We start from the raw sequence: 11,264 nt of genomic DNA, 5'->3' as shown, positions 1-11,264 counted from the left end.
CAAAGGGGTAAAAGGACACTGGTAAAGATCATCCTGCCATGATATAGAAATGTGCAAACATGACACTCCCACTGTAGTAAATGGTTAATTCCCCAAGTTTCAAACTTATCAACACTCATGAACTATTAAATACTGAGAGAGTTACTTAAACCTTTTTGTTCTGTTTTTTTTTTCATGTTAAAAATGAGTACTTAAAAATAAAGCATCTATCATGGGATCGTAAGGACTAAAAGACTAAGTACATATAAGCACACAGAACAGTCCCTATCTTGGTAAAGACTCAAGACATACCATCTTGCATCTTTATAGTGATAATGATACAGAGGCTGGAATTTCTTTAGTATACATGGCACGGCCATGCTGGTAGTTTCGTGATGCCTTTCATTCTGATGGGTTGGTGTTTATCTTGTGTCAAACTGCCAAACAGATTTAAGTAGCAGTGTGGTGACAGTTGCTAGGTTGACTTTTTACACTTCAACGGCTTTGGCTGGTGAGAAGACAGTGAGCCCAAAAGGATTCAGAGAGGAGGCAGCATGAGCCTTAGGATTACAACAGCTCCTGTAGTGTCTCAAGTGCCACGGGAGCAACGTGGAGGGTGGACATGGGAAGATCCGCCCAAGTGGCATGGGTCTAACAGGTGAGAGACATTAATGTTTACATACCCCCAGTCTCATAAAGGGCTGCTGTCAGCCTACCCATTCTTTCCTCCTGAGAGAGACATTATCTTTATTATTCCGGAAGGTAAGAAAATACTCTCCCTGGTGTGGAAGTAGGTGTCTCTATTTCTACTATCCTGGCTTTTTTTTTTCTTGACAGAGATTTCTTTTTTTTTTTTTTTTTTTATAAATTAATTTTTATTGGTGTTCAATTTACCAACATACAGAATAACACCCAGTGCTCATCCCGTCAAGTGTCCCCCTCCGTGCCCGTCACCCATTCACCCCCACCCCCCGCCCTCCTCCCCTTCCACCACCCCTAGTTCGTTTCCCAGAGTTAGGAGTCTTTATGTTCTGTGTCGCTTTCTGATATCTCCCACACATTTCTTCTCCCTTCCCTTATATTCCCCTTCACTATTATTCATATTCCCCAAATGAGTGAGAACATACACTGTTTGTCCTTCTCCGATTGACTTACTTCACTCAGCATAATACCCTCCAGTTCCATCCACGTTGAAGCAAATGGTGGGTATTTGTTGTTTCTAATGGCTGAGTAATATTCCATTGTATACATAAACCACATCTTCTTTATCCATTCATCTTTCGATGGACACCGAGGCTCCTTCCACAGTTTGGCTATTGTGGACATGGCTGCTAGAAACATCGGGGTGCAGGTGCCCCGGCGTTTCATTGCATCTGAATCTTCGGGGTAAATCCCTAACAGTGCAATTGCTGGGTCGTAGGGCAGGTCTATTTTTAATTCTTTGAGGAACCTCCACACAGTTTTCCAGAGTGGCTGCACCAGTTCACATTCCCACCAACAGTGTAAGAGGGTTCCCTTTTCTCCACATCCTCTCCAACATTTGTTGTTTCCTGCCTTATTAATTTTCCCCATTCTCAGTGGTGTGAGGTGGTATCTCATTGTGGTTTTGATTTGTATTTCCCTGATGGCAAGTGATGCAGAGCATTTTCTCATGTGCATGTTGGCCATGTCTATGTCTTCCTCTGTGAGATTTCTCTTCATGTCTTTTGCCCATTTCATGATTGGATTGTTTGTTTCTTTGGTGTTGAGTTTAATAAGTTCTTTATAGATTTTGGAAACTAGCCCTTTATCTGATATGTTACTTGCAAATATCTTCTCCCATTCTGTAGGTTGTCTTTGAGTTTTGTTGACTGTATCCTTTGCTGTGCAAAAGCTTCTTATCTTGATGAAGTCCCAATAGTTCATTTTTGCTTTTGTTTCTTTTGTTTTCGTGGATGTATCTTGCAAGAAGTTACTGTGGCCAAGTTCAAAAAGGGTGTTGCCTGTGTTCTCCTCTAGGATTTTGATGGAGTCTTGTCTCACATTTAAATCTTTCATCCATTTTGAGTTTATCAATCAATGTGATTCATCATATCAGCAAGAGAAAAACCAAGAACCATATGATCCTCTCATTAGATGCAGAGAAAGCATTTGACAAAATACAGCATCCATTCCTGATCAAAACTCTTCAGAGTGTAGGGATAGAGGGAACTTTCCTCGATATCTTAAAAGCCATCTACGAAAAGCCCACAGCAAATATCATTCTCAATGGGGAAGCACTGGGAGCCTTTCCCCTAAGATCAGGAACCAGACAGGGATGTCCACTCTCACCACTGCTATTCAACATAGTATTGGAAGTCCTAGCCTCAGCAATCAGACAACAAAAAGACATTAAAGGCATTCAAATTGGCAAAGAAGAAGTCAAACTCTCCCTCTTCGCCGATGACATGATACTCTACATAGAAAACCCAAAAGCCTCCACCCCAAGATTGCTAGAACTCATACAGCAATTTGGTAGCGTGGCAGGATACAAAATCAATGCCCAGAAATCAATGGCATTCCTATACACTAACAATGAGACTGAAGAAAGAGAAATTAAGGAGTCAATCCCATTTACAATTGCACCCAAAAGCATAAGATACCTAGGAATAAACCTAACCAAAGAGGTAAAGGATCTATACCCTAAAAACTATAGAACACTTCTGAAAGAAATTGAGGAAGACACAAAGAGATGGAAAAATATTCCATGCTCATGGATTGGCAGAATTAATATTGTGAAAATGTCAATGCTACCCAGGGCAATTTACACGTTCAATGCAATCCCTATCAAAATACCATGGACTTTTTTCAGAGACTTAGAACAAATTATTGTAAGATTTGTGTGGAATCAGAAAAGACCCCGAATAGCCAGGGGAATTTTAAAAAAGAAAACCATAGCTGGGGGCATCACAATGCCAGATTTCAGGTTGTACTACAAAGCTGTGGTCATCAAGACAGTGTGGTACTGGCACAAAAACAGACACATAGACCAATGGAACAGAATAGAGAATCCAGAAATGGACCCTGAACTTTATGGTCAACTAATATTCGACAAAGGAGGAAAGACGATCCACTGGAAGAAAGACAGTCTCTTCAATAAATGGTGCTGGGAAAATTGGACATCCACATGCAGAAGAATGAAACTAGACCACTCTCTTGCACCATACACAAAGATTGACAGAGATTTCTTAAACATTGCACCATGATTTTATTAAGAGATGAAACAGATTATCTGAAAAATGGGTGCAGTGGTATCAACAAAATTTATTTAATAATCACCATTGTCAATCTTACCTCTTTGTCCCCAAAGAAAGGAAAAATAATTAGCTTTATGATGAGATCTTCCATCCTAAAAAATGTAACATTTGACTATGGATCTTTCAGAATATATTTTGAATTATTTTAAACGACCTTTGTGAATTTGACAGGTGAAATGTGGCACACTGAGTTGTCAAAATCTGCATTTATCCAGTTACTTAGAGTTGGAGCTACTTTTCATGCATTTGTGTAGACTCATTTTCCTTTTGTAATTCAGCCTCACATAGGGTTTATAATAATTTCATTATTCTTCAATAAAATGGATGTAGTTGCCATCAAAATGTTAATACCTTGCAGATCATCATTTGCTGCTTTATTTTCCCTTAAATGGCTGCTTGTCTTTGAATTTCATTTGTGTCCTTGACTGAAAAGAAACAAAGTATTTTATTTTCCTTTGTGATTTTTTCTATTAATTTTAGGCTTGACAAATCACATTTATTTGTATTATCTTAGTTATATTTACCAATTCTATTCACATATTTTTCCATTACTTACGTGTGGCTTAAATATGTTTCATTCAAAAAAAATAAATATGTTTCATTCATATTCTTCAATCCACCTGGTAGCTCTTTTTTTATTTTTTTTTATTCGAGCTCAATTTACCAACATAGACCATAACACCCAGTGCTCATCCTGCCAAGTGCCCCCCTCAGTGCCCATCATCCAGTCACCCCCACCCCTTGCCCACTTCCCCTTCCACTACCTCTTGTTCATTTTCCCAGAGTTAGGAGTCTCTCATGTTCTGTCTCCTTTTCTGATATTTTCACTCATTTTCTCTCCTTTCCCCTTTATTCCCTTTCACTATTTTTTATATTCCCCAAATGAATGAGACCATATAATGTTTGTCCTTCTCCAATTGACTTAATTCACTCAGCATAATACCCTCCAGTTCCATCCACGTTGAAGCAAATGGTGGGTATTTGTCGTTTCTAATGGCTGAGGAATATTCCATTGTATACATAGACCACAGCTTCTTTATCCATTCATCTTTCGATGGACACCGAGGCTCCTTCCACAGTTTGGCTATTGTGGACATTGCTGCTAGAAACATCGGGGTGCAGGTGTCCCGGCGTTTCACTGCATCTGTATCTTTGGGATAAATCCCCAGCAGTGAAATAGCTGGGTCATAGGACAGATCTATTTTTAACTCTTTGAGGAACCTCCACACAGTTTTCCAGAGTGACTGCTCCAGCTCACATTCCCACCAACAGTGCAACAGGGTTCCCCTTTCTCCACATCCTCTCCAACATTTCTTATTTCCTGCCTTGTTAATTTTCGCCATTCTCACTGGTGTGAGGTGGTATCTCATTGTGGTTTCGATTTGTATTTCCCTGATGGCCAGTGATGCGGAGCATTTTCTCATGTGCTTGTTGGCCATGTCTATGTCTTCCTCTGTGAGATTTCTCTTCATGTCTTTTGCCCATTTCATGATCAGATTGTTTGTTTCTTTGCTGTTGAGTTTAATAAGTTCTTTATAGATCTTGGATACTAGCCCTTTATCTGATAGGTCATTTGCAAATATCTTCTCCTATTCTGTAGGTTGTCTTTTAGTTTTGTTGACTGTTTCTTTTGCTGTGCAGAAGCTTTTTATCTTGATGAAGTCCCAATAGCTCATTTTTGCTTTTGTTTCCCTTGCCTTTATAGATATATCTTGCAAGAAGTTGCTGTGGCCAAGTTCAAAAAGGGTGTTGCCTATGTTCTCCTCTAGGATTTTGATGCAATCTTGTCTCACATTAAGGTCTTTAATCCATTTTGAGTTTATCTTTGTGTCTGGTGTAGAGAATGGTCCAGTTTCATTCTTCTGCATGTGGATGTCCAATTTCCCCAGCACCATTTATTGAAGGGACTGTCTTTCTTCCAGTGGATCGTCTTTCCTCCTTTGTCGAATATTAGTTGACCATAAAGTTCAGGGTCCACTTCTGGGTTCTCTATTCTGTTCCATTGGTCTATGTGTCTGTTTTTGTGCCAGTACCACACTGTCTTGATGACCACAGCTTTGTAGTACAACTTGAATTCTGGCATTGTGATGCCCTCCATGGTATTTTGATAGAGATTGCATTGAATGTGTAAATTGCCCTGGGCAACAGTGACATTTTCACAATATTAATTCTGCCAATCCATGAACATGGAATGTTTTTCCATCTCTTTGTGTCTTCCTCAATTTCTTTCAGAAGTGTTCTATAGTTTTTAGGGTATAGATCCTTGACCTCTTTGGTTAGGTTTATTCCTAGGTATCTTATGCTTTTGGGTGCAATTATAAATGGGATTGACTCCTTAATTTCTCTTTCTTCAGTCTCATTGTTAGTGTAGAGAAATGCCACTGATTTCTGGGCATTGATTTTGTATCCTGCCACGCTCCCAAATTGCTGTATGAGTTCTAGCAATCTTGGGGTGGAGTCTTGGGTTTTCTAGGTACCGTGTCATGTCATCTGCAAAGAGGGAGGGTTTGACTTCTTCTTTGCCAATTTGAATGCATTTTATTTCTTTTGTTGCCTGATTTCTGTGGCTAGGACTTCTAGTACTATGCTGAATAGCAGTGGTGAGAGTGGACATCCCTGTCTTGTTCCTGATCTTAGGGGAAAGGCTCCCAGTGTTCCTCCATTGAGAATGATATTTGCTGTGGGCTTTTCGTAGGTGGCTTTTAAGATGCTGAGGACAATGTAATTGATCATATGAGCAAAAGAAAAAACAAGAACCGTATGATCCTCTCAATAGATGCAGAGAAAGCATTTCGTAGCTCTATTTTACCTATTGTGAAACAAATACAAACTTAATTTTATATTCTGAAATATTTAATCTCAGATTATAAATGGAATATTTCTGTCAATAATTTATAGATGCTGCCTTTATGAAAAATTTTAACTTTCATTAACTAGACCTTTTTCTAAAATAAATTTTTGTTTCATTGTCCTAGTTTTCAATCTTAGTTTAAATTACTGTATGAATTGAAAACCTAGAGTGAAAGCCACTACTTAAGTATTTTTCAAAATATTCTTGTTCCTGCCAACCTTTATTCTCCAAATTGAACATTATATCATTTTACAAAGTTTTTTCCACTACTTCCTACCCACCACCAAATTCTGTTGGGATTTGGGTCAGAATTAATTTTAACAAACACATTCCTTGGTTAAGGCAGGCAAGTTTTCCATATTCTTTCTTCAGACTAAGGGGATTCTCTTTTCTTAGAATTCAACAATCCTGTTGTCTCCATCTGTTTCATGATTATATTTTTAATCTCCTGTTATATTACACTAGCTCTCCTGACTCACCCCTTTGTGGCTTATCATCTTGTTCATCATATTTATCTCTTAGCACTTTTTCTCTGAATTCTTCAGAAAGATCTTGGGGGAGTTCTCCTATTTGATGCTTAGTTTTTTTTTAAGATTTTATTTATTTATTCATGAGAGACACACACACACAGAGAGAGGCAGAGACATGGGCAGAGGGAGAAGCAGGCTCCATGCAGGGAGCCCAACATGGGACTCCATCCCGGGTCTCCAGGATCACACCCTGGGCCAAAGGCAGTGCTAAACCACTGAGCCACCCCAGGCTGCCCTGGTATGCTTAGTTTTTTTTTTTTTAAGACATCCAATTTGTTGTTCACTGCCTCAGCCATTTTTTTCTTTTTTTTCCTTTTTTTTATTGGAGTTCAATTTGCCAACATATAACATATCACCCAGTACTCATCCCGTCAAATGCCCCCCTTAGTGTCCATCACCCAGTCACCCCAACCCCTGCACAATTGCACTGCCTTAGCCATTTTTAAATTCTGTGAATTACAGAACTCATTGTGGTTTTGCCCTCAAATTAAAACAAGATTAATGACTTCTGAATATCAGGTGAATATTCGCTTTTCTGAAACTGTGCTTGCTTAGGTGCAGCAACCCACTGAGCCACATTTCTGGATGTATCTCAACTGGGCAAACTTAGTAACATTTTCCGAACTCCACTTTTTTTTTTAAAGATTTTATTTATTTACTTGAGAGAAAGAGCATGTGCGTGTGTGCATGTGCAAGCAAGCAGGGAGGGGGTAGAAGGAGGAGAGACAAAATCTTAAGCAGACTCCCTGCTGAGCACAGAGCCCAATGCAGGTCTCGATCTCACACCCCGAGAGCATGACCTGAACTGAAATCATGAGTTACATGCTCAACTGACTGAGCCACCCAGGCGCCCCTCCAAACGCTACTTTATGTTCACTTTCAGAAAACTACTTGCATTCACTAAAAATAAATTAGTAGAGAACTTATGAAAAAGAACACAAATATGTGCATAAAATAAACATTAATCTTAAATCATGAAATAATTGAGATGTGTGGGGATGAACAAAACAACCGATCAGCAATCTGTGCTGAATAAGGAGCATTTAGCCTATACTCAAGAGTCCTAGAAGCTATCAAGCCTCATCCTCTTCTGCTAACACAGCAAGGAAAATATAACTTCTTGTTTTTTTTTAAAAAATGTTTCATTTATTTATTTATGAAAGACACACAGAGAGAGGCAGAGATACAGGCAGAGGGAGAAGCAGTCTCCCTGTGGGAGCCCAATGTGGGACTCGATCTCAGGACCCCGGATCACAACCTGAACCATCACTGAGCCACCCAGATGCCCAGAAAATATAACTTCTTAGGACACAGGATATACTACTCCTTATCTCAGAGTATATCCATTCTCAGCATAGTGCTTAATTCCTACAGCAACCCAAAAACTCAGGATATGTGGCATAGTAGAATTAAAAGATGCCCATGCTTCCCCTAGCACAACATCACATAAAATACACTTGTTTATTTAAAAATATCAAGACAAAAATGTTCATCACCTGCAATGAAACGCCGGGACACCTGCACCCCGATGTTTCTAGCAGCAACGTCCACAATAGCCAAACTGTGGAAGGAGCCTTGGTGTCCATCGAAAGATGAATGGATAAAGAAGATGTGGCCTATGTGTACAATGGAATATTACTCAGCCATTAGAAACGACAAATACCCACCATTTGCTTCAATGTGGATGGAACTGGAGGGTATTATGCTGAGTGAAGTAAGTCAATCGGAGAAGGACAAACAGTGTATGTTCTCATTCATTTGGGGAATATAAATAATAGTGAAAGGGAATAGAAGGGAAGGGAGAAGAAGTGTGTGGGAAATATCAGAAAGGGAGACAGAACATGAAAGACTCCTAACTCTTGGAAACGAACTAGGGGTGGTGAAAGGGGAGGTGGGCGGGGGGTGCAGGTGACTGGGTGGCGGGCACTGAGGGGGGCACTTGACAGGATGAGCACTGGGTATTATTCTTTATGTTGACAAATTGAACACCAATAAAAAATAAATTTATTTAAAAAATGTTCATCACATGTAGTTACAGAAAATAAATACACAGTACTGTCCAGAAGCCTGTCTAACCACTGAGCCTCTGTAGAACGAATTAATCTCTGGACTTCTGTTGTTCTTCCACAAGGATATGTGTCCTATACACCCATGTGTTACAGGTGATTTAAGGATCAGAATAAAAAGGAGGCTGGTCTCTTTTTGTATTAAGACCCATATTGTTCTTTTTGAGGATTATATTTTTCATAATTGAGATTTTGAACTTTATATATTGAGGCATTTCTCCTGGTGATGGCTTAAGATCATGGAAATCAGAATCTGAGGATAAACAACAGGAGTGCACTTTCTGTACCAGCCTCAACTCTCCAGGACTTCTCTACACCTTGTAGCACTTCCAACCCAGGACATGAGGAAAACAACCAAATGTAGACTTTCTCATGCATCAGAGGTTCAGCTTCTTATATTTCATTTCACCAACCACCTCCCATCTGTTAATTACTAGAAAAACAACTTCTTGATGGAGATGGGTTCTACTTAAAATGCAAAAAAAATTTTTTTAAAGGTAACATGAAGACATTATTGATGCCAAAATCAGGTGCTAGATCACCTCCTCAGGAGAGTGACAATTTCTGGTTCCCTTTTCTTGGCTACATGGTAAAGATGGATGACTACAGCAATGACAAGGAATTTTCTAGGGATTGCTAATGAGCCAACTCATCAAACAGACCTTAACTATGCTGGACATTCATGTTCAGCATTGTTATTACAACAAATTTTTTTTGTTTGAAGTTAACAAATCTTTGATCCAGTGTAGTTACTCCTGCTTTGGACAAATACACAAATGAAGAAATTCATCCATAATTTCCAAAGGAGAAAAAAATAGGTTAAATCTGAGAACTAACCTAATGGATTTGGAAATTCTTTTTACAGAGATCTCTCAATACTAATAGTAATCCCTGCCATACCTAAAATGAGATGCTATAAAGACACATGCTGGTCTCCTGGCAGCCTTGACCAGTACTGGCATCTCTGATCTTGAGGTAGTACACACTAGATAGGGATGGGATACTGAAGGTGAAGGGTTACAGCACCACAAGTAACTATAAAATAGTGGATTGTTTGGCCTATTGACGTATTAGGTCATAGCTGATGAAGAATGAAGATGCAGAGCTTCCAGTTACTACTCATGCATTTTCCTGTCCTTGTGACAGTCATAGGTTTATACTAGAAGAGTGCAGCAACTGTAATTCATCCTACAATTAGGAGAGTTGTAGGGCAATGATTTACTCCCTATGTTTCCTATGCTGTACATCTGAAATAAATTCCATAATTAGTAACAACAGAGAAAGATTCTCTTCTTCCATCTGTTTAGGGCATCTTTGATTTCCTTGTTCCTCAAGCTATAGATCAATGGATTTAGCATGGGGATTATAATAGTGTATAAAACTGATGCCAACTTGTTTTGGCTCAGGGAATCATCAGAGTTTGGATACATATAAACAAAGATACCTGAGCCAAAGAAGAGAGTCACTGCTGTCAGGTGAGAAGCACAGGTGTTGAAGGCCTTGGACCTGCCTTCAGCTGATGTGATCTTCAGAATGGTGGCAACAATATAAGCATAGGATATCATGATAACTAAGACAGATGTGAGTCCAAAGATCACCGTGAGCACAGAGGTCATGATTTGAAAGAAAAATGTGTCAGAGCAGGACAGGATCAGCAGTTGGGGAAGATCACAGAAGAAATGATTGATGATATTTGGCCCACAGAAATGGAGCTGAAGTAAGGCACACAGTTGGATAAATGAGCCCAAGAATCCAGTTATACAAGATCCTGCCACCATCTGCACACAGAGGGTGGGTGACATGATGGCAGTATAGAGCAGAGGATTACAAATGGCAGCATATCGGTCATAACCCATAACTGCCAGGAGACAGCACTCAGTCAGACCCAGGCTAGAGAAGAAGAAGTACTGTGTGGTACACCCCAGAAAGGAGATGGATTTCTCCTTCTTGAAGAAATCAGAGAGCATCTTGGGCGCTATAGTGGAAACATAGCAGATATCCAGGAAGGACAAGTTACTAAGGAAAAAGTACATAGGTATGTGCAGATGGGAGTCCACCCTGATGAGAGTGATGAGACCCAGGTTCCAGGACACTGTCATGAGGTAGATCCCTAGGAATATTGTAAAAAGGACAATGGTGAGCTTGGGAAATTCAGAGAATCCCAAGAGAATGAACTTCATAACTGCTGTACTGTTCCTTCCCCCAGCCATTGCATTAGGAATCCTAGGACCTGCAGACAAAGAGAATAAATATTTAAGTCAGTTGTTATCCCAATTTCTATTAATGCCTTCTACTCACACTAAACACAAAATCAAGAGAAATACTGAGCCATTTTGAAGAAATAACCCTGATTAATTTTGCCCCTAAAAAGTTACAATGGTCCTGCGTATCAGTATTACCACATATAAAAGAGGATAATTATACATTTCACTGTTAACACACCAGGCTCTTAAAAGGACAAAGGAAAATATAATAACATTTGGAAAGCTCTTCTTAAAAGATGCTTTAGAACCTCAGGATATTATTAAAGGGATTATAACTCCTATGTATAGCTTAGTGACTA

At 39.4% G+C, this 11,264-nt stretch overlaps 1 protein-coding gene across 1 annotated transcript; it reads right to left on the bottom strand.

Moving 5' to 3' along the window:
- Positions 1–9,966: 9,966 nt before the first annotated feature.
- On the bottom strand, positions 9,967–10,911 carry LOC129494373 (olfactory receptor 1440-like). Its single transcript, XM_055301252.1, has one exon. It carries the CDS (start codon positions 10,909–10,911, stop codon positions 9,967–9,969), a length of 945 nt encoding a protein of 314 aa, XP_055157227.1.
- Between the last annotated feature and the right edge of the window lie 353 nt (positions 10,912–11,264).

This window comes from Nyctereutes procyonoides, unplaced genomic scaffold (genome assembly GCF_905146905.1).
Source record: "Nyctereutes procyonoides isolate TBG_1078 unplaced genomic scaffold, NYPRO_anot_genome, whole genome shotgun sequence".
In the NCBI taxonomy this organism is placed as follows: domain Eukaryota; kingdom Metazoa; phylum Chordata; class Mammalia; order Carnivora; family Canidae; genus Nyctereutes; species Nyctereutes procyonoides.
Note: the sequence above shows the minus strand (reverse complement) of the source record. Positions and strands in the feature narration are given on the sequence as shown.

Bases quoted from the DNA above. Each gene is read 5' to 3' on its own strand.
- LOC129494373 (XM_055301252.1), bottom strand. From the start codon at position 10,911: ATGGCTGGGGGAAGGAACAGTACAGCAGTTATGAAGTTCATTCTCTTG.